The following is a 24,932-nucleotide window of genomic DNA, read 5'->3' on the forward strand; positions in this document are numbered from 1 at the left end:
TGGAAAAGTTAAAGCATACGCAGCGATGCCAGCTTGTTTTCCTTCTGCCATTAGTATGGCAGAAAGAGTGAACTTAGTTGCAGGGGAGGTGTGGGGAAGAGCAAACTTCCTCCAGGAATCCCAATGCAAAATATTGTCCCCATATAACAATAGCTGTGGGAGATCGTAATGTTTCCTCTAATGCCCAGCTAATGATGGATCAGTGGGGAAGCAGGAAAAAATGGGCAAAGTTTCGGCAAGCCACATGTAATCTGCAGGTTATGCTCAGTTTAAATCCTCTACTGTGGATACTGAGGACCCGGATTGTGGGGGCAATAAGCTGACTTTGTATAAAAAAGAACACCGCTTAGGGAGGGCCGAAAGCCCAACTAAGCAGGTATATACAAAAGTGTGAAGGCTATTGCTTAACGCATTGTAAACCGCCCTGAGTCTCCGGAGAAAGGGCGGCATATAAATCGAACCAATAAATAAATCGATGAGTTGGATTTAAAGGCTATTGAAAATCAAACCTGATTCTAGGTTTGAATACAATACTCTGCTTTACAATGAATGCTGTTCCAATATACAGTGGTACCTCAGTATTCATCATTAATTAGTTCTGGGAGGTGTGATGAGTACCAAAAACGATGAGTATCAAACAAATTTTTCCCATAAGGAATAATATAGTGAGTTACAGGGCAGCCGATACTGACAAGTTCTAGTTGTGCGTTGTGTACCAAACAAACGATGAGTACTGGGACAAAACTTTCACGTCAAAATGTGTTCAGTACTAAATTCAATGAGTTTCAAAACAGTTGTGCACCAAGATACAACTGTACTTTATAGGTAACAAACTTATTGATGTTCTACACATTATTGGTAAACCAGCATTCAAAAGGACAATTAAAAGTGATGATGCATATTGAATAGGATCTGGGGCTATCCTGTCAGGGAAAGTCAAGGGAATAGGCCTATTTGTGCCAATTAGATGTGCCTATTATTCGGCCTTTTGCTGAATATATAAGAAGAGCTGGTTCCACTGCTCACATTGTAATTCAAATATTTTTATGGACTGACTTTGGAATTAGCGGTCCAGCATTTCACTGGATAAGGAAAACATTTCCCACTTTCTGGTTTCCTTAGCTTCTCGCATAGATCCATTTAACTATAAAAAAAATAATTTGAAATTAATCATAAAAGTAGAAGAAGGGAAATTAAAAAAAAAAACCTCAAGGTTTTAGATCCCCAAGAAATGCCTAGCAACCTGCAGTTGTGAAATGCATTTATCTTAGTTCTGAAGACAAATGGATGACTTTGCTGCTTGCAATCATCTATAGGTTGTTTTCTGTGTGTGTGTATATGTGCCAGATTAAATTTAGGGGGGAAAAAAGACTGTCTAAGGATACTAATATATACAAAGCAAGTTCAAAAGAAATACCTGAACCAGAGGTGAAATCCAGCAGGTTCTGACAGGTTCTGGAGAACTGGTAGTGGAAATTTTGAGTAGTTCGGAGTTTTTAAGAAGAGATTGGATAACCATTTGTCTGAAGCGGTGTAGGGTTTCCTGCCTAAGCAGGGGGTTGGACTAGAAGACCTCCAAGGTCCCTTCCAACTCTGTTACTCTATTCTATTCTTGATTGAAGGAGCAGGATTCCAGCTTAAGAGAAATACAGTAGGGAGTACCAATAGTGGTCTGAAGGTGTTCAAATATCCAGGGAACTGGAGAGATTTCCTGCAGATCTAACTAATGGAGAAATATTGGAGTATTGTGGTGGAATAGGAATCTTAAATATTAAATTCCACAATGGAAAAATCAGAAATGTGAGACAAGTATTCCTCAAAAACACCATAAGGCCATGGGTGAAATCCAGCAGGTTCTGGAGAACCGGTAGCAGAAACTTTGAGTAGTTCAGAGAACTGGCAAATACCACCTCTGGCTGGCCCCAGAATGGAGTGGGAATGGATATTTTGCAATATCCTTCCCCCAGGAGTGGGGAGGGAAGGGGATTTTGCAGTATCCTTCCCCTGCCACGCCCACCAAGCCACGCCCACAGAACCGGTAGTAAAAAAAATTTGAATTTTACCACTGACCTGAACTACAGGTAGTCCTTGACTTACAACAGTTTGTTTAGTGACTGTTAGAAGTTACAACAGTACTGAAAAAAGTGACATGACCATTTTTCATACTTACAATCATTGCAGCATTCCCATGGTCATTTGATCAAATTTCAGGCAACTGACTCACAGTTTATGATGAGTTGCAGTATTCCAGGGTCACGTGATCCCTTTTTTGCGACCTTCTGAACAAGCAAAGTCAATGGGGGAAACCAGATTCACTTAACAACCATGTTACTAATTTAATAACAGTGATTCACTTAACAACTGGTGGCAAGAAAGGTCATAAAATGCGACAAAACAACAAATGTCTCACTTAGTAACAGAAATTTTGGGCTCAATTATGATTGTAAGTCGAGGACTAGCTGTATTTATAAGCACTTCTGAAAATGCGGTTGTCCCAATATAGTTGTCAAGAGTTTTTTCCCCCCCAAAATTAGTTTTTTAAAATCAATATCTCACCAGGTCATCTTTATATCCGATTTATTCTTTTGACTTTCTGTATCTAGAAGTTATAGGTTGGCGGAGAGGCGTCTTTCTCTATTAGTGATTTCTGATTCCTCCTTGTCTGTAGTGTAGATTGTAAAAACTACAATTCCTACATACAGCACTTTTTTCCCCCCAGAGGACAAACAATGCTTAGAAACCTATAATGAAAGGTCTACCATCATTAACTGCAGAACTATATAAGAAAAAAAATAAAATTCTTTTTCAGCTCTATCTGTCCGTCCTTTCACCTCCCCATCTATTTAGTTATTTTAAATACATTTACATTTTATTTACTAAATTTTACTAAAATTAAACAAGCCTGCTCATAAGAACGGACAAAGAACTACACAGTTTGTATCTAAGTTATTTTAAGGCAGGAGATGAAAGGCCGTTTGCTAAAGAAAAGTGACCGGAGAGAGAGAGAGGTGTTTAAGCCTTCTGTCATCAACCAATTCTCTCTTGCAAATGTGCTGAGGTTATTTTAAAATGTTTCTTCTTCTTCTACAGCTTAGTTTGGAGAGCGCTATAGAGTCTGACAGGAAGAGGGAGGGATGCGTAAGAAATTGGAAGCCTCTAAATGAAGCACCTCTTTTTTGTTTGACAATTTTCTCCTACATATCTTCTCCGGCTACAAATCTTTATTATTAGAGCAGAGATGCATCTTTGAATGGTGTATAGAAGATTTCTCTCTCTCACTCACTCTGTCTCCCTTGCTCTCTCTCGCTCTCTCTGTCTCTGTCTCTCTCTCTCTCTCTCTCTCTCTCTCTCACACACACACACACACACACACACACACACACACACACAATTGGAGGAGCCAAGACAAGGAAGCAAATAAGGCCACGATTAAAACTAAATTTGATTTGAAACTAAATAAAATCAGAGCGTATTATGTTTTTTTCCATGCATTTAATGTCCTCCTTTTGTCCTATTAAAAATTAGCTTACAGGGCTCCTTTTTTGGGGGGCGGGGGCTGGTAGGGCTGCTCCCATCTTTGGTCATCCCACAGATATCAAGGCACACAGGGAATCCCACTCTCTGCTTGTAAAGAAGCTGGTGTAGGATTTCCATTTCTGTGTGGAACACTTATTGTACTCTGAGAAGGAAAGGGTTAAGTAGCTTTTAAAAATAGTTTGCCATATACTACAAGATCTTTGAAGCTTCCTTTAGGCGATTCATGCATTACTCTTTTCAAGTGGCATCTCATGGTTACAGCACCTCTGCTTCTGGAAGGAAAAACTATACATAGTAGATCTCAGGTTTCAATTGCAATTGGGACCGGGACTGCCATCCTTAAGCAATATGATTGTAAAGTGCAGTGACATATCACTGCATCACTTAATGATGACAATTCCAGTAGTCCCAGTTGCCATCGTTAACCCCAAAATACATGGTTCATTAATTGGGAACTAATTGGAGTCCCAGATAAGGAGCATGGGGGTGCCACGGAGGTGCTGCAGGGGGCTGGGAAAAACTAAAAAAGGCACTGAGAGGGCTGGCAGAGACTGTGTGTGAGTGGAGTGAGGGCTTGGGAGGCTTGGTGCAGGCTGTGTGCGAGCACAGGAAATCCAGGTGTGTATGTGTACGGTGTGGTACAATGGCAGGAAGGACAGGGGATGGATGGTGTGGCACAGTGCAAGTACAGGAAGGCCAAAGGGACATATCAAAACAATTCGAAACCTTCCCTGCTGGCTGCCCCACTGACTTCATGGGAAACCAGCAGGGAAAGTTATAAACGGTGTCATGGGAGGATGCTGCAACCATGCAATTGTAAGTGTGAACACCTGAATTATGAAAATGTGACTGTGGGGGGTGTTGCAATACCTGGATCTTTGGGGACTGGTTGTAAGTTGCTGTTGCAACTTTGAATGGTCAATGAACAGATAGCCAGTAAACAAGGACCCTTATATTGGGTATTACTCCTTCAAGCACTGCTGCTTTTTGCTTAATGTGTGTGTGTGTGTGTGTGTGTGTGTGTTGTGTGTTTGAGAGAGATCACTACTTCCAGATGTTATATGTTGTTCCAGAAATCAGACTCTGACTCTATATTATCCCACATATATCCACCTGTAGGAATTACAGGTAATCTTCAATTTAACCCTGGAATTACAGTTGTAAGTCAAAGCAGCCACAAGATCGGAAGTACATTTCTGGTTTTTTTTTTTTTATGATGGTCATTAAATGAACAATGTGACCATTAAGTGAAAGTAACAATCCTTAAGCAAAACCATTCATTTATCTGGGTGTTTTTTGCAGGATCCAATCTGGGTTGGTCACCGAAACGAGAGGCTTAGTCTTCCAAGCTTTTGGACTCATGCTGGAGCCCATCCTCAGGGAACTTCTCTCTACCAGAATGTGTTTTTTTTAACTGGAAACTGGCAGAGAATGCTGGAAATCAGCAAAAAAAAACCCACCATGAATCACAGACAGATGACCACAGAAATCAGTGATAAATTGTAAAGCTAAAATGCCCAACATGTGGTCATCTGCCCACAGGGGGAAACACAACCATTTACGATGGCCCATGCTTTATGGATCTAAAGCACCCATTCTGTGGCCATTGTAACTTTGAATAGTCATAACACAACTGGTCATTAAGCAAGGATTACTTGTATTGCCCCACATTCCAAATGCATTATCCAGACCATTTTCTCATTATTTAACATTTAGTCAATTTATATTGCACTTTTCTCCTAAGACAGCAAAAATAATTTTGTTTATTGATGACGGGATGATGATGGTAAGAACCCACTTACTCAGGCAATGTCGCCAATCCTTTTCAAAAAGGCATGTTCTTCTCGCATGGATGTTACCATAGTTACAAAAATGGGAACATCAGATTTTTGATAGTCAGAACAGTTGCGTAGCAGTCTACAAAAGAATCACGTTTTTAGCCTGTGACCTTAACCAAGGAATTTATTTTATCCTTATAGTGCGTCAATAAATTGCAAGAATTTCGATTCAGCTGAGGATTATGAAGGGGCAGAGGGACAATTCATGTTGAGATTGCTCAGTTTCCAATCAGTAATAATCCAAATAAGCTCTAGGAGGCAACATTTACAAAATTGTTTTATTGATCAGACCATCGATTAGGTGACGCCTATTTGTGTAGATGGAACAGAAAAGTAGCACAGTGGGAAACAAGATAGTATTTGGAAGAGGCTCCAGCAGGCTCCTTTTTTCTGATTTTATTGGAATTTAAAAGGGAGGGGGAAAAGCACAAGGGAGGTTTGCAAAATTCTGCTCCTGCATCCTATCTTAGTAAGATATACCATAAGAGTATAAGACGCACCAGAGTATAAGATGCACCTATCTTTTTCAGTGAGGAAAAGAAGAAAAAGAAATCTGCCTCTGCGCAATTTTGCCTCATTGCAGCAAACAGAAAACAGCCTGTTTTACTTTCATTTCCATTTTCAGTATAGCTTGATTAGCACAAGGAAAAAAAAAAATCTGCTCCAGCAATTTACCTCTTTGCAGCAAGCAGCAAAGGCCCGGGCAAAACAGCTGAGAGCAATCAGCTAAGAGTCGGAGGCCGATCTAATCAATTTATGCTAATTAGGCTGTGCTGAAGCTGAAAGGAGCTGTTTTTTCTTGCTGTTTGCTTGCAAGGAGGTAACTGCTGCGAGGCAGAGGCCAAAGGGTGGGGGCCAGTGGGTGGGCGGGGCTACATTCGGTGTATAAGACACACCTAAATTTTCACCCCCTTTTAGGGCGGAAAAAAGGTGCATCTTATACTCCGAAAAATACGGTAATTCAATTCTTCCACTGTTTCTTGATCTGGTCTACCCTGAAGGGCTGACATCATTTTGGCAAGCTGCATTGTGCTGATTCTCTAGAACAGGGGTGTCAAGCTCGCGTTGTCATGGCGACATCACATGACATATCAGGATCTTTTCTCCTTTGCTAAACCGGGCGTGTAATGTGTGTAATGCATCTGGCCCGCGAGCTGGGAATTTGGCAGCCCTGCTCTAGAAGCAAGCCTCAGTTAGCAACTGTGCTATTTAGAGAGCACAGAATAACAGTGTTGGAAGGGACCTTGGAGGTTTTCTAATCCAACCCCCTGCTCAAGCAGAAGACTCTATACCAGTGGTGGGATTCTACAGGTTCGCACCGGTTCGGTAGAACTGGTTGTTAAGTAGTTAAGCAATTCGGAGAACCGCTTGTTAGAAGAAATCTCCTTTTGTTTTTTTCCACTTTACAGGGTTAATCCTGTAAGGAATTACAACATTCTGGTGTTGTTTCCTAGCCTAATCTTTATTGCCCTGCTTACAGAAACTGCCTCTCCATTAACCCTTATTACATTATTGGCAGTAACATCTAGACTTTCTGTCGCTTCCGGTTCCGGAGCTTCTCAGGGGTGTTTTTTTGTTTTTTGTTTTTGCTTGACTTTCTTAAAGGGGAAGGGTTCTTTAAAGCTTTTTACACCACTGTTGGAAGGAAATACTCCTCTGTTGGAGTTCTTTCAGCCAGGGTGCAATGATCAGCACTTTGAAGAAATAATTGAATAATGAAGCAGAAGCTTTTAATGACAAGGAACCAAGATGAGTGACATTCAGCAAGGCTTATTGGCTAGCTAGAAAGATTGACATCCAAATGTGAGTTTACATACCCTTTCTGATTGTTTTTTGGTGAAGTTTAATTCTGTGCTTGGTGATGTTTAATCCTATGTTTAGTGATGGGATAATTTTCCCTATTCAGCTTTGTTTGGAAGGAAAAATGTTAATCTCAGTTCCTGAAAAGAAGCAGCTTCGGAAATCTGACTAGTTCCTGTTTCTATTTGTTCTGGTAATTGGTTTAGCAAGCAACAGATACTCTGTTTGCTCGTTTGCTTCATTCTGGAGAGCTTAAATGACCTCTCTGCTAAAGGGTTTCACTTTATGAACAAGAGTTGGCTGCTGATAGTTATCATTGCATTTTAACTATTTTATTTATTTATTTATTTATTTATTTATTTATTTATTTATTTATTTATTTATTTGTCATATTTCTATGCCGCCCACTCTCCGAGGACTCTGGGCGGCTTACACCAAAGACAGGATACTAAATAGCATATTGCTCCCTAACAATCTGGGTCCTCATTTTACCTACCTCGGAGGGATGGAAGGCTGAGTCAACCTTGAGCTGGTGAGATTTGATCCGCTGATCTGCTGAACTAGCAGTCAGCTGAAGTAGCTGCAGTACTGCACTCTAACCACTGCACCACCTCAGCTCATTAATTAATTAATTTTAATTCCTCAAGGTGCTCTGCCACCTTGCCTGATTTGTAACTCCAGTCTGCAGGTATTTTTAATCTAATGATTGGTATTTAGGGCAGCTTTTTGCAAGCAAAGAAGCTTTTTGTATTTTTGTACAAGTAATCCTTGACTTACAACAGTTACAATGGCTCTGAAAAAAGTGACATATGACCGTTTTTCACACTTACAACCATTGAAGCAAACTGTCATTAGGGCAAAGAAGCAATGCCCCATGACCACTTGGCCATGCCCACCCGGTCACATGAAGCACCGCAGTTGTGAAATGAGTGACACGTTTGTTAAGAATGCTGCAACCGGCATAAATGATGAGCGGTCATAAGTGCGAGGACCGATCAAAAATACAAGGACCTGTCAGAAATCACTTTTTTCAGCCCTCTGGGTAGTCCCTATGTGCATATGGACTACTCAGAGGACTGAAAAAGTTATTTTTGATCAGTCCTCACACTTTTGACAGGTCCTCGCACTTGCGACTGTCCTCACATTTTACGTTTTGCGCCCTATATTGTCACCGTGGTGAAGAGAACCAGTTGTGAAATGAGTGACACGGTTGTTAAGAATGCTGCAACAGGCATAAATGTGAGGATGGTCATAAATGTGAGGACCGGTCAAAAGTGCGAGGACTGGTCAGAAATGACTTTTTTCAGTCCTCTGAGTAGTCGCTATGCACATAGCCACGGCCACCCGATCACATGACCAGCTAGCCACACCCACCCAGTCACATGATGACCAAGCCACGCCCCCAAATAAGCCACGCCCACAGAACAGGTTGTTAAAAAATTGAATCCCATCACTGCTCTATACCATTCTAACATATGGATGCCCAACTCCAATCCCTTCATAGAAACCTCCAGAGCACTCACAACTTTTGAAAGCAAGCTGTTCCACTGATTAATTGTTCTCACTGTCAGGAAATTTTTCCTTAGTTCTCGGTTGGTTCTCTCTTTGATAATTTTCCATGTGTTACTTCGTGCTTTGTATTGAAACTGATGACAGTGCTGAAAAGGTGTTTTTATGACCTTACATTTACGACCGCCATAGCATCTCCATAGTCACGTGGTTGAGATTTCCCTCACCAAAAATTGTGAAGGGACTGCAAGAGGGCTGAAGCTTTATTTAAGCTTTTAAAGCCCATGACATAATAGCAGCAATCCTGTGTGGTCAGATCGAGGAACTGCTGTAGAAGTGAAGACACTTTTTTTGCAAAAGGCCTACTGATGCTATAAATAGGTTAAACTATGAAACGTTTCAACCAATGTGGTTGAAATCTCATACATTTTTGTGAAAGTTAGCATAGTCCCTTTCTATTCCTTTCCTGAAAATTGTCCTAGCAATGTAGGTGTTTGAATCACTAGGCTTTTTGAGGATCTGCACAACCCTATCATAGAAGTCCCATGAAATATATTCATATCCCACTAATTCCTGCTAGGTTGTGTGTGTAGGCCAGTGTTTCAAACCTTGGCAACTCTAAGATGTGTGGATTGAACTCCCAGGTAGCCTGCAGAATTCCGGAAGTTGAAGTTCACACATCTTAATCTACATCAGGGTTGAGAAACCCTAGTGCAGATTATGAAGTTTGGTGCTTATGGATTCCCAAGAACATTCAGCATGAATGTCACACTCATCAGAAGGGCTGATTGAAATTAAAGTCATGACTTTGGAAGCTTCTTTCCATTATTGAGAGGAGGAGGCTTGTAACAAGCAACAATGTAAGAAGCAACAAGAAAAAGCTATTTTTATGTGATCCAGTTGGGCTGCCTTTTTCTTACCGATTGTAGGAGTTTGGTAAAACCACTGATTTTAGTCAATTGCCGAATGCAGCGATTTTGTCATTTGTCCAAGAGATGGCTAAAGCAAAGCATCGTTTCCAACATTTTCTGTTATTCATTCTTGCAAACAAGCAAGCAAGGCTTTGAACACTTTAAATGGTTTTCATTTATGAGGCGGGGAGAGAGTGGGAGGGAGGGAGAGAGAGAGAGAGGAAGGGAGAGGGAGGGAGGGAGAGAGGGAGAGAGGGAGGGAGGGAGAGGGAGGGAGAGGGAGGGAGAGGGAGGGGGAGAGGGAGGGAGGGAGAGAGAGAGAGAGGGAGGGGGAGAGAGGGAGAGAGGAAGGGAGGGAGGGAGAGGGGGAGGGAGGGAGGGAGAGAAGGAGAGAGAGAGAGAGAGAGAGAGAGAGAGAGAGGGAAAGAGAGGAGGCTGGGCGGGTTAGACAAGGAGGAAGGAGAATACTTGATTGGAAGCCTTTTTCCCCCAAATATTAATATCTCTCCTTTCCCGATGAATGGGAAGGTATAACCCAGATAGGAGGCTGCTAAAATTTCAGGCGCCACAGAGCCCTACCCGATGGATATTTTACTCTTACCTCGGCAACTGTAGCTCGGACGAGACGCTCTAACCTGCTGCAACAAACGTTCCAGGGCTTCAATCTGTCCCCGGTGCTTAGGCTCTCTGCCATCGTAGTCTTTCCAGTCTGGTGAACAAAAGAAACAAAGAGAATGAAAGTCGAACAAAGGGAAGACCGGTGGCCCTGATCCTGTGTCTGCTGGCGTCTGAGAGAACTTGAGCTCAGGGCCCAGTGTGCCTGATTTTAATGTCTGCCCTTGATCAGAACCTGGGTGTAAAATGCAAATAGCTACCCGAAGAGCTTGCTTTGTTATCCCTTGCTAAATTGAAAGAAATTTCCTTCTCTCTCTAAAGGAGAGGGTTTTTTTAGAATTATATTTTGGGGGCATCCCTTTAGCATGAACTGGGGAAATCCCCCAGTTGTGAAGGAAGTGATTGAGTCACTTTAGATAAACCTCTCTTTGTCTGCCATGGTCAGAAGGCAAAAATAAGATGCCAAGGATAAAGCTCATCTGATGTACGCTACTTTCAGAGTGACTTTGGACCAACCTCTGTGTCAAGAGGGGAGCAATCCATTGCCTGTGAGTTACATGCCATCCCATCTCGTTGGTGGCCTCTGAATCATCCTGAGATTATATTGTTGGAAATGCAGTGAGAAAATGACCAGTTCTAGTAGTGCAATTTCTACTTCGTTTTGATGTTTGAGGGAGTTTGTAGGAGTGGGAGAAAGAGCAGAAGTCTGTGCAAGAAACACTTCCATTCTCATACTCTTGCCCTTGTAGTCCAACCTCAGATAGACGTAATGTAGACCCATTTTTTTTTCACCCTTCCCTTTTTGATGACATCACTATGTTGCTGCTGGGCCTTTTTTGGCCAATCAACAGTTCAGGAGGCCAAGTGGCAGCTCCTAATTTAGAAGAATTTATCTGAATCTTAGCCAGAATGATTTCTCAAGATGGTTTAAAAGATGAATTGGCCGAAGGGAATGTTAAGTATCGAACTCAAGTGAAAAAGTGACATAGTTAATTTAATTAAGAAACATACCAAATACTAAAAAGGACGATCTTTTATATGCTTGTCACTCAGATAATATTTATGGAGAATTTGGGAAACGACCTATAAATACCATGTGAGTGGGGGACTGCAATCTGCTGTTGAAATTATAAGTGGTCCAGTCATCTGGATTCCCTCAAAATGCTCCTCTTCAGAACAAGGTATGTACAGGCATATGCCTTCCTTTTATTGCCTTTGGTTTTGTTTTGCTCTGCAGATACTGAAATTTTTACAAGATTCTCCACAGGCAAAAAGATTACAACTCGCTGCAGGCCCCAGATGATAATTAACATTTTTTTTTAGCAATAGAGTATTTTTAAATTAAGATATGCACATTGTTTTTAGTTATAATGCTATTGCACATTTAATAGAACACCATGTTGTAAACATAATTTTTATATGCACTGGGAAACCAAACAATTTATATGACTCATATTATATGATATTTGCTGTAGGATTGCCTTGCAGCGAGATGGGAGGCAAACAAATTTAATTGTAATAATAGATAAACAAATAAACAAATTGTGGTGGTCTGGAATCATACCCACTATATCTCTGAGGTATGCCTATACTTGAGCTCTAAGTGGCCTCATGAGCATCATCAGGTTGACTCAGCCTTCCATCCTTCCGAGGTGGGTAAAATGAGGATCCAAATTGTTGGGGGCAATATGCTGACTCTGTAAACCCCTTAGAGAGGGCTGTAAAGCACTGTAAAGCGGTATATAAGTCTAAGTGTTATTGCTATCATATATCACACTAGACCAGAATCTCCCAAAGTGGTCAACATTAACCTCCAAGGTTATTGGGACTATCCAAAGGGTCAATGTTGTTGTTATTCATAGTACTATTAGTTAAAGTAGTATTAATTTAATTATTAATCACATAATAAATGTTTGGGGGTCGATGAATAATCTGAAACTTCATGAAAGGATTGTTGAGCTGAAAAGTTTGGGATCTCTGAAGTAGACCAAACTAAAATTGATTTGATTAAATCTAAAAAGGAATTTGACTTGATATATTTATTCTCCACTCCTTTAATATTTCAGACCTTTTGCCACATTAAAAATTAAATATTGTTGTCAACTTTTCCAAGGGCTGGGAAGGTTGCAAGTGATCCTTGGCCTTAAATTGAACATCCTTGTTCAATTTGGCTCTATAAATTGAGCCAACCCAACACCAATTCCCCATTGCTAGCATCCATTAAAATGCCTAGGGAATTTTGAAATTCGCAGTACTAACAGATCTGGAAAGCAGCAAGTTGGGAAGCATGTGTTAGGCAAGAGATCATCCAATATAAATGAGGCTATATCCATTGTTCCAGAATCACATTATTGATTCCACAGATTAATCTTGCTTTCTCTTTTTCTTCTCCATATGAAGCCTCCTCCTAAATTTGCCAGTTCCCAAATACTAAATACTGTAGCAGAAGTTAGCTTGATGTGTAAACTCAGTCTGGACTTTTGACCATCAAAACTACTAACCAAGTAGAGGGATAGAGGAGGAGAGGGAGAGAGAGGAATAGAAGAAAGGGGAAGGAGAGGAAGAAAGGATAGGGGAGGAGAGAAGGAGAGAAGGTGAGAAAGGGGGAAAAGAGGGGAGGAGTGGGAGAGAGGAAAGGGAAGTAGGGGAGAAGAGGAGAGGAGGAGGAAGAAAGTAGAAGAGGAGAGGAGGGAGGGAGTGGAAAAGAAAGAAGAAGGAGAAGAAGATTTGTTGTGAAAAAAGGGAAAAGAGAGGATAGAAGAGCAACTCCAAATGTAATTAAAATGTCTTATTTTTATGCTATTGTTAGAAAAAAATATGTATATATATGATCAATTATGGATAAGAGAATGTACATTTACAAAATGTGTATAAGAAATAAAAATAAAAAACTGTTTTCAAAAAAAAAACACTACTAACCAAGATGACATAAATTTCAATTGGGCATTCAATGTAAAACATATCTGGCTTCAAATTGCATCTTTGTGCAATCTTTGCATGCAGTAATGAATTTGGCCATTTTGAACTCGAAGGTAGGAATCCAAAAACTTGCCTGAGTCACATCACCAATTTTCAATTTATTTTATTTATTTATTCAATTTATATGGTCACCCTTCTCATCTTGGTGATGCTGGGCATGTAACAACAACCAAGGGAAAAGCAAATTTGCCACAGGTCAGTACTCTCATGGAGTCCCACTAACATTCCAACCCCTATGCTTGGCAACACATCTAGGGCTTCAAAGCTTTGAAAAAAGCTGCCAGCTTTGGAGCCAATCCAAAGGGTTGGGGGAATAGGGAATGGGCAGAAGCTGCAAAGGACACTTTTTAGGTCCAGAAAATGACAGTCCTTAAACTGATGGGAGCCACAGTACGACTCTCTTGACAGACTGAACAGAGCAGGATAAAGACAATTGTGGAGAGGGTGTCCCACAAATAACTCAGCCCCATGCCTGCAAGGACTTTATAAGTGACAACTCGCAACTTGAATTGCACCCGGAAGCATACTAGCAGCAAATGCAACTTGTAGCGCAGCGGTACAACATAAGTGCTTGGAAATTTATTTATTTATTTATTTATTTATTGGTTCGATTTATATGCCACCCTTCTCCGGAGACTCAGGGCGGCTTACAATGCGTTAAGCAATAGCCTTCATACTTTTGTATATACCTGCTTAGTAGGGCTTTCGCCCCCTCCCCCTAAGCGGTGTTCTTTTTTTTATACAAAGTCAGTTTATTGCCCCCACAATCCGGGTCCTCATTTTACCTACCTCGAAAGGATGGAAGGCTGAGTCAATCTTGAGCCTGGTGAGATTTGAACTTGCAGTAATTGCAGGCAGCTGGTGTTACTTAACAGTACTTTAGTCTGCTGCGCCACCAAGGCTCAATGTAGTCCTAACTGCCTGCATTGCCATATTCTGAACCAGATATAGCTTGAGGCGTTATTCAAAGGAACCTCTACATATAGTGCATTGTAATAATCCATTACAGAGGTAATCAAGGCATGAGTTGTGATGAGCAGTGCCCTTCGGTCCAGGAAAGGGCACAATTGATGAACTAAACAAAGTTATGCAAAACCCCACCAATCCACAATTGCCAAATGCTACTAGAACAGGAGCCATGAATTTAGGAGGATCCCCAAATTATTTACTGATTCTGTTGGGGTAGTGAAACTTCATCCAGAACAAGAGATGGAAAATCCCCAGACACAAGTGACAAGTTTACAGAACCCTGTCTACTGTATCAGGACTTAACAGGATCAAATGCATCCCAGATAACAACATTATACTAAAGTGTTAGTCATCACTGTGTGACTTGTCTCAAGGCTGCCTTGGAGGTAATCAGAGTGACTTTATCTGACAGATGCTTAGAATATTCATCACGGTGACCCTACAGTGAACCTCTAGCTTCATCTTTTTCAGAAGGGCCTGGATCATCCCAAACAGGGCTGCTGGATGGGTGTCTGTGGACATATTAGGGGCAGAAAAAAACATTGCTGTTTTGCTGCCCTTACCACCATAACATAGGCCTTAATAGAGAATCTAGAGATCATACTTGATTGAGACCTCTCTGTCCTACAGTGTTTTTTGTCCTGTTTCATCTCCCTCAGCTCCTCTATGAACTAGGGAGAGCCTCAAGATCTATGAGAAGGGAAATGCTGCATAAACGTGAACTGCTCCAAAGCTCTACCTGCCTTGCATTCCAGGTGGCACCAAGGCTTCAATTGGACTATGTAACAGACCTTCAGGAACAAGCCCAAGCTCTCCCTGGAACCCAATAGGTCCTTCAAGTGTCTTGGGTAGACTGATCACAGAACTTCAGGCAACCAGAAACTGATCAAATTATGATAGGGGATTCTCAAACTCCAGGACTTTCCTGCCATTGTCCCAGATTTTAAACATGCTGGCAGGTCCAGGCTGTGGGTAGAGCTTGCCTGCAATACTGAAATAACTACTGCACCACCCGGGACCCGGGTGGACATGGTGGACTTAGATCAAAGCAAACATGGGCAAGATTGCTGGACCTGCCAGCATGTTTAAAATCTGCATAAGCTGTTGAATATTGCCAACACAGAAACAGTACCTTGAACTGACAAAATTACCAGCCAGTTTGCAGTGTAACTAGGCGTTACGGCCCCAAAGATCTGGAGAATACCAGGCTGTGGGAAGGTTATGGAGCTCTCATAGTAAATTAGTAATTTCATACAGCTCAGTTACTTTCCCTCACAGATTTGGGTTTTGATGGGCTTGGGGGCCAATATTAGAGTTAGGGGTGAATGCTCTACATTTAATTCTGCAAAAATTCCTGAAACCAAGATTATTATGGAAGTTTTACATGTATGGAGATTTCTAAATTTAGATTATAGCTTTAAGCCAAAATCAACTCTGTTATAAAAAGGATTCCCCAACATTAGTGTATGAATTTAAGAGCAGAATCCATCACCCTTTGATAAACACAGCTATTTCCAAGCTCCAGTTCCAAAACAGTTCATCTAACAGGCCAGATACATTCAGTGTAATCACCTTTCTGTAATATAATAGCCACACACACACCAACAACTAAGGCCAAATAAAACCTTTCACATCAATGGAAAAATTGAAATACAACTCTTTCAAGCAATAATTTAAAACCCAGTAGACCCATTTTCTTTGGCCTGAGTTAATAAGTTTTATTTGGCTGATTTGTGCATCTGTATCAGAACATTCATTTTATTTGTATCAGAACATTTATCAGAGGATATAAAATCATTAGAGAATTTGCATATATTAGCAGATCAAGTGAAGTGTAATAAGGTTAAGTATTTGTGACACATTAATTAACATAGCAGTGTCAAGATATTTGTTTTCTCATCAACACTGCTCTGTGATACTTGTGGTTTTCATATATTATATTGCATGCTTAAAATCTTTATTGCAAAAAAAATCACTGCCTTTTGATCTCAATATTACCATTTTTCTCTACACCCGCTTGAATGGTATATACCCTGCCAACTGTGGTTAACACATCATGCACTTTATTCCAATAATGTAATTTTTCAGCCTAGAAAAGCTTATACAGTTATTAACAGCAGTACATTTTTGATTTCTCTGAAGCCTGAGCTTGCTTGTTTATTTAACCGAGCAATTTATAGCTTCCTTCAAGTCAGGAAATAGAGGGTTAAAACCCAAATGAGCAGCATAATATTAAAGATAATACCCCAAACCAAGTAACATAACATATGTATGAGGTCTATAAATAATTCTACTTCTAATTCTGAAATCAAAACTAAACAAATTAACCAATAGGGCTCATTCAGTCTAGCTGTTTTTACAATCTTTGGGGTCAGGAGGTTGACCCCAAAACCTGGGGGAATTGCCAGAATGCTTTGCATAAAGCCAACAGAATTAGGGCCATCTGGATTTCTGGGGGGATGCCATAGGGCACAACTCTTGTGTTATAGAAAATGACACTGAGTGATGTAATGGACCTGAAGATGACAACCCTACCATTGTTGGTGGCATAAGTGGAGACAATCAACACATTGGCTCCACAAATAATCTGGCTCTCTGTGCTATTTATTGGTGATGGCCCACCAGATTTATTGATGATAACAAACACTCCATATTGTCTAGATGCTTACAGGAAGCCATCGCAACACACACAGCATAGGTGTCAGGTTTCGTTGCTATCTTAAATAAACTTCATTTTCAAACGCAAAGTCTCTAATGAATCTTTTTTCTTTATTTAAGAATAGAGAACGACATTCCTGAACTCTGTTGCAGCCAAGATTGGCACCTCCTTCCACACCCCTCCCTTTCCGTTCTTCAACCCCAATGTCTCATTGGCCACTATCCAGATCCATCTCTTTGTCCCATGCACTTTCTCTTCACAAGAATTCCCCCCTCCCTCTGTTGTCCAGGTAACGCTATCTGCTGAAGAGCCAGGAACTAGGTGAAAGTTCATCCCAGCATTAAACAAGTCTTCCTGTGTCTTTTATGTTAGCGCTGAAAGAGATCACAATTTGGAACAATAGGTTTTATGCCAAAATATTATGAAATGCCAAAAACTGCCCATGCCATGCATTCTGGATCAGTTGCAACTTTCAGAGGCTGTTCAAGGTCTGTATGTATGGCACATTAGAATAAACCAATTGTGAGGGAAGTAAGGCATAAATCACCATGAGTAGGGTCTCTCAATCCAAACATGGGAGCTATTGGAGCATAAGGCAAACTTGTACAAAGGCCCTTATAGCCATGGTCTTCCATCAGGAATCATGAACCCAAATTACATGTTAATTCTGGGTAAACCTGGCTCAAAGCCAGAGAGAGAAAGTCCCCAAATCTGTGTGGAGAAGGATTCAAAACTCACAGTTGCTCTATTTTGACAGGATTGAGCTAAATTTTGTTCTTCTCCATTCAGACCTCTACAGCCTCCAGGCACTGGAGAAGAACCTCAACAGCATCTCCTGGGTGGCAGAGGTAATGTTGGATATCATCATACTGATATCTTTCTGTCTTCACGGGTGTCTTTTGGAAACCCTGAAAAGCAGGAGCCCTGGGCTCAATCTCTCTCCACTCTATCAACACCAATGTCAGCAGATCATATTCAAAAAGACAAATCCTCAGCTATGTTGCTGTTCCCTCAGCCAATCCTACCTGGTTGTTTTCCAGAAAAAGAAAAATTGAAGGTGGAACTGTTTTTGTGCATTACCTGTATGAAAAATATTTATTTAGCTTGCTGATATCAAACTGTTAATAGGCAAAGGCCTATATTGGAAACAACAATAGATAACAAACTAAGGCGAAGTCCTTGAATAACTTGTTAACTTGGCTCAAGCCAAGAGTTAAAAAGCTAAAACACAAACTTTGGGTTGATCCCCTGTATATTGTGGCAAATGCTTCCCAGATGGTTTTAAGTTTTCTGTGCATGCTGATACAGGTAATCCTCATTTATCAACACTAACTAGAACTGAAAACATATGGGATTATAAATTTAAAAAAAAAAAACCACCATGTGACTTCAGTGTCTAGTAACAGCAGCTTAAACAAGGACTGTATGGGTATTTATGTGAGGATCTCACATGACTGACTTCCAACTTCCTGCTGGCTTCCCCTGCTTGACTTTGCTTGTTTATGTTTATGTTTATGTTTATGTTTATGTTTATGTTTATGTTTATGTTTATGTTTATGTTTATGTTTATGTTTATGTTTATGTTTATGTTTATGTTTATTGGATTTCTATACTGCCCTTCTCCCGAAGGACTCAGGGCGGTGTACAGCCATATTAAAACACATATAGATTTACAAAATTTAAAAACAATTTAAAATCGAATATATAAAAATTTGGCCCACAAATTAAAAACTAACATACACCCATTATAAAATTCATATTAGGCCAGCCCGGCTTGTTGGAACAGAAGGGTCATCAGGGCACGGTGAAAGGTATGCAGGTCAGGGATCATACGAACCTCTAGGGGCAGCTCATTCCAGAGGGCTGGTGCCCCCACAGAGAAGGCTCTCCCCCTGGGTGTCGCCAGTCGGCATTGTTTGGCCGACGGCACCCTGAGGAGCCCCTCTCTGTGGGAGCGTATTGGCTGGTGGGAGGTTGTCGGTGGCAGAAGGCGGTCTTGTATATACCTCGGTCCTAAGCCATGGAACGCTTTAAAGGTGGTAACACCTTGAATCGCATCCGGAAGACCACCGGGAGCCAGTGCAGCTCGCGCAGGAGAGGTGTTACGTAGGTGCGCCAAGTCGCCCCCATAATCACCCGCGCGGCTGCATTCTGGACCAGTTGGAGCCTCCGAATGCTCTTCAAGGGGAGCCCCATATAGAGAGTGTTACAGTAGTCCAGACAGGACGTGACGAGGGCATGAGTGACCGTGCGCAGGGCATCCCGGTCCAGAAAGGGACGCAACTGGCGTATCAGGAGAACCTGATAGAAAGTTCCCCTGGCCATGGCCGTCATATGATCTTTCAAAGACAGCTGTGCATCCAGGAGAACACCCAAGTTGTGAGCCCTCTCTGAGGGGGCCAAGATCTTGCCCCCAATAGTCAGCGATGGAACCAGCTGACTATACCGGGACGCCAGAAACCACAGCCACTCGGTCTTGGAAGGGTTGAGTCTAAGCCTGTTCCTCCCCACCCAGATCTGCACGGCCTCCAGGCACTGGGACATCACGTCAAGGGCATCATTGGGATGGTCCAGGTGGAGATGTACAGCTGAGTGTCGTCAGCGTACTTGTGGAACTTCACCCCGAAACCACGGATGATCTCGCCCAGCGGATTCACATAAATGTTGAACAGAAGGGGTGAGAGGACTGACCCTTGCAGCACCCCACAAACAAGGCACCTCGAGGTCGACCTCTGCCCCCCTGCCAACACAAACTGCGTACGGTCGGAGAGGAAGGAGGAAAACCACCGCAGCATGGTGCCCCCCACTCCCAACCCCTGGCTTGTGGGAAGCCAGCAGAGAAAGTTGCAAACTGCAATCACATGACCACGGATATGCAGTAATGGTCATATGTACAAGGTCTGGTTGTAACTATCACTCATTCAGTGCCATTATAATGGTCACTATACAAACGGTCAGTAAATGAGAACCATCTGTATAACAGGAGCTTTTACAGTAATCAACTCCCTTAAGCCTAAATGCTATGGGCTTACACACGCAGTACAACACCATACAGGAAGAGGTGAGTACAGAAGGAGTGTAGCATCTTCATCAACCTCTTCCCTTTCCAGCTGCATTCTGAAGTCTGTATTGGCATGCAGTTAGATTGACTCTTAAGTCTTAGAATTAGAGAACCTGATATGTGTATCAAAGCTTGCTACCTGCTGTCTAGTACATTATTTCCTTATTTTAGTTTTTTAAAGTATTTTTTTTTGTTAAAGTCTCAGTAAAAAAAGAACACCTTCTGCATTTTAACGAACTTTGTCTCTGAAGTCCATCAGATCCCACAGTAGCCATCTATTCTGATTGTTTGTCATATGATTTACCCATGAAATACCCTGGTTTTCAGTAATCATTTCAGATGGGAACTGAGAAGAGGTGTATTGTTAGATCTTAGCCTGACATCAGCTGGAACGAGCTATGAACAAACGAACTGAAACCATTGCAACATCACGCCTCCCATTCCCAGTCCCCTGAATTGGGATTCAGAAAGACACCATGACTGATGATGTTAAAAGCCAATAGGAGGTCAAGGAGCCCCATTCTGAGCCTAGGTGAAATTAGAAACAAGCATAATCAAAGCTATAATCAGTCTGAATCCTGACTGGAAAGAGACCAGATAATCCAGGCCCTTTTGGATGTGCAAGCAGATCACCTTCTCAATGACTTCGTTAAAAAGGGAAGTTTGGAGACTGGAGAGAAATTGTCCAGTTCCACTGAGTCAAGTGATGGTCTCTTGAGGAGATGACAGATAACTGCCTCTCCAGAGCAGACCAATGCACTTCCACTTACAAGGAAACATTGAACAGATTGACCCAACTACATGCCTTGTCCAGTGAGGGGGTGGGGGAGGACATGTACTAAGATACAGGTAGTCAGAATCACAACTGCAGGGATTACATCCCTTTCATCAGGACTGTCCGAATCACATTGATCTGCAAGATGTCTGAATGAAAGCAAACTTCCCCTGAAGCAGAGAAAATCAGAAACTGAATCTTTCTTAAAGTTTGTTAGTATTTTTTCCAGATTTATAGAGATATCAATGTTACAGTATTTCTATAAAAAGTGTCAGATGTTAATTGTCAGCTTTGTAATTACAGTACATCCCAGATTATCCTACTTCTTTTGAGATTAACTTTTGATTTTAAGTAGTGAATACCACTGTTGAAACACAGCATGTCATTGCTTTATATTGCATGAGGTGGTTTATGCTCATGTTAGACAATGCTTGGCTGCCTTGTCCCACCGCCCAGCTTTCAGTATTCCAGTGTGGTCAGTGAATATCAGAACAGGAGAAAGGATTCTAAACCAGTGGTGAAATCTTCTGCGGATTGCCACCGGTTTGCTGCCTGCGCATGCGTGGTGCACGCCAAATGCACGTTGTGCACACACATGTGCAATGTGCACATAAAGCATGCTGCATACACATGCACAGTGTGCACATAAAACATGTTGCACACACATGTGCAGTGCACACTAAATGCATGCTGTGCATGTATGCGCAATGCACACCAAATGCACACTTAATGTGCAGTGTGCGCCAAATGCACGCTGTTTAACAAGGTAAATAGAACAGTGAGGGGGGGAACAGCTGTGCTCTGCAATTTAGATTTGCTAGAAAGCAGGATTTCCTGCTTTCTAGTGAATATAAATCATGTGGCACAGCTGATCGTCGGAAATATTGGTTCAGATGAACCGGTAGCTTTTATCATTACCAGTTTGCCCGAACTGGTGTGAACTGGTAGCATTTCACTCCTGCTCTAAACCCAGCAAAACCAAAGACAAAGGATTTGTGTTTCAATGATAAGCAAGATGTTATCTGAGTAAATTAGTTGTTTCAGGGCTAAGCAAGGGGTTATTTATTTTTGATCAATGAACCCTGACTGGTACATTGATTCCCTGCAAAGATAAGTAAACATGCCCATTTCTATTGCATCCTCAAATCTTCACAAATCAAAATAGTATCAAAACAGTCATTTTACTGTAGAATCAGAAATCTGGATTTTCAGAAAGGCTGGTAATCTAGAAATAGTTATATTTTAGGCTGACTTTGCCATCCCAAAGCTTTGGGATGAGAGTTGCTGAATGATGATCTATACTTGAGTTCAGCAGATTTTGTTGACTTTCTATTTTGCTGGAATCTCTAAAAACTGGACAGTTACAGTACTGAATGTTTGTTTATAAAATACAAGAAAACGTTCAGGTCCTTTCATTTTAGCTACCAGATTCTCTATATTCCCATTTTTGCATATTCCTGGCGCCAGTTAAACAATAACAATAAACCTTCAATTCGGTGTGTATGTGTGTGTCTATGGCAGTGTGAGTGTAGTTCTTTAGCAGCCGCATCTGTCTTTCTGCAATTTTGTATGTGCATTGTATTTTATGCAAAGTGATAAAAAAGAATCCAAGAAACTAAGATATAGATGAAGGGAAAATAAATCATCCTTTCCGAAGTCTAAGAATCATGCTTGCTATCCTTCTGAAAATTTGCCAAGATGTTTACATCTTTTATCTTACCAATAAGATGTATCGCACCCATAATTTCTCTCCTTCTATTGATCTTCTTTGTGCAATGTGACTTTCTTGTCAATTGAGCAAAAACCAAGAATAACGAAAAAACAAAACAGTCTTGAACTGCTGGAAAGTGTTGATGGGTGGGGACCGTGGAATTATTGGATGCCACATGGGGCACTGAGAAGTAAACTAAAGCAGGACTTTTTTTGAGAAAAAATACATGTGAAGAATACACTATGATCTATCAACCATGTGAAACCAGAAAAACAATATGGTAAGTGGAGAGAAACCACTTCAGGATTCTACTCTAGGGATCCCTGAACTAAAGTAGTTGCAGACGGACCGGAACTGTGAGCAGCAATGCCGGAGAGAATATTTATGACAAAAATAAACTGTGATCATGTATCAACAGTTCCCAACTACAATTTATTAGACTTTCAGGCATAAGAAATTATTCTAATGGCTGATTAAAAGATGGTGGGAACAAAGAAAGTCAGCATGGGCACCATCAGAATCATGATTTATAAACAGCAGCATGTCAGGAAGGAAAGACATACCGCACAAAAATACATCTCCAGGCATTTTTGTAATATTCTGATTTTTTTTTCTTCAAATGACAATTGGAGCCTAATTACTATTTAAAGAATGGATTGGTAATACATAAGAGTCACCAGAGCATGTATTTTTCTGGGTATTATAGGATCAGATTAAAACCCCACCTCTTCAGCTGACTTTGTCATGATATCAAGTTTGCTGCCCAAACTGTCCCAAATTAATCAACAGAGTGAAAACAATGCTTCTCATCTGACCTGCAATCCCTTTGCATCACCTTTTGCGTGGGCCTTAACGGAATGAGAAAAATCTTCTAATACCAATACAGTATTATGTTCGTTTCTCTCAATTACCCAATACGATCACCAGTTTCTGAAGAACGGGGGATATTAATTGAAAGTTCTGAATTGGTTTAAAATTGCATACGTTTGTAGATGAAAGTTCTCAGTCATCTAGATAGAGTTGCCTGGAAGTTGAGTCAAGGCAACTGATTACTTGAATAAGCAGTGAAGCATTTCAAACCAAAGAAGAAAAGAAGTCCAGTTGTCATGAGTCAACTGCCAGACATGTATATTCATTCCATTTCTCTTCCCTCTTGCTTCTCTGTCTAACTTCTCCCCTTAATTTGGGAGAAAGGGGAGGGGGAGAGAGAGAGAGAGGGAGAGGGAGAGAGAATTAACTAAAAGCATTTAATCAGACATTTAACCCTGTAGAGATGTAGCCACTTTTAAACATTTTTTTTTCTTGCTAATAGCATCATTTTACTAATTTTTTACAAGGTTAATTTTTTTTACGAGCTAGAGAATGAGTGAGTGAATGAGTGAGTGAGAAAGGGAGAGAATGAGAGAAAGACACGCACACACACAGAACAAACACTGGTCATATAAATGTAACATCAATACCGAAAGCTCTTAACCTACTAGAAGGAGAAGCACAGCAAGGCAAGGAAGTCTGAGGCTGTCCCCAGCCTTTCATGTTATGGGCGTACACTTGGACATAATACCTTCGGCCCTGTAAATGAAAAATAAAAGACAAAACGTCAAGATTATACACATGGCCAAGGTACATTTTCCAAAGTCACATCATTATGCAGTAGAAAAGATGAATGTAGTGACGAAAACACATTTTTCTCCTGAAGCTATTTATATTGGGATGTGCTTGCCAATTTGTACAGAGCTTCAGCTCATGTTATTCAACAGAACAAATAGCACTTGAAGCATTTTATTGTTGTTATTTAGGACAAATTCATGTAGACATTAGCGCCTTGATATCAACTACTTGAGCAGATCTCCACTCTACTTGGGATTATCTAGCATGGTGGCAAATGAGACGAAGGACAATGTGAGGAAAAGAAGAAAGAGAAGAAAAAAGGAGGAGGAGGAGGAGGATCACGCAAGACTAAAACCCCGAGAAAAGGCAGAGAGAATGCTTTCTTTTTTTCCTCTGCTCTTACTAGCCTCAGCCTCCTTTGCCTCTTACCAGAGCAATTAAAAAATACATGAGTTCTAAGTAGCTGTGGAGAAGACATTTAACCTTTTCCTCCTCTACTCTATTACTGAGGAAAATGAGGGAAATAGTACAGTACTGGCTTTGGGGGAAATAATCTGTGAGCATCTTCTAAGGCAAATACAATTTTGAAACAGAGTTTAGCCTGTATACCACAGGAGTAAAATAAAAGATTAAAATCTCACTTCTGTCTGCTCTGATTCTGTTATGTATTGGCTTCTCATCTTTTGGGACACATTAGATACAAAATGCATTTTGTATAATGTACTTTGGGCCAGAACATTCAACTATCCCTAAAAATTACCCACCTCAATTTCAATGTTGTTCAATTTTGCACCTTCCCTTTCACAAGTTTATTTCTCTATATATTTTCATTAGCTTACAAACTCAGCAAAAAAAGTTCATATTTTCACATTCTTGAATATATTTTTTTCCCTTATACCCACATTTGCAAGTATTAATGTATTATATACAATTTTCTCTTAAGTATACTTATTGTTGGAT

General features: G+C 40.9%; 1 protein-coding gene across 1 annotated transcript in view; it reads right to left on the reverse strand.

The window, feature by feature from the left end:
• ANKFN1 (ankyrin repeat and fibronectin type III domain containing 1) overlaps positions 1 to 24,932 on the reverse strand; it is a 129,550-nt gene that overhangs the window by 59,897 nt on the left and 44,721 nt on the right. Inside the window, exons 6-7 of the mRNA XM_070934819.1 lie at positions 23,843 to 23,933; positions 10,197 to 10,304 (exon numbers count right to left, since the gene is read on the reverse strand). Of these exons, the coding sequence (XP_070790920.1) occupies positions 10,197 to 10,304; positions 23,843 to 23,933 (199 nt within the window). The remainder of the gene's footprint in view (positions 1 to 10,196; positions 10,305 to 23,842; positions 23,934 to 24,932) is intronic.

This window comes from Pituophis catenifer, unplaced genomic scaffold (genome assembly GCF_029215685.1).
Source record: "Pituophis catenifer annectens isolate HBS135680 unplaced genomic scaffold, rPitCat1.0.hap2 SCAF_2, whole genome shotgun sequence".
Taxonomy (NCBI): Eukaryota; Metazoa; Chordata; class Lepidosauria; order Squamata; family Colubridae; genus Pituophis; species Pituophis catenifer.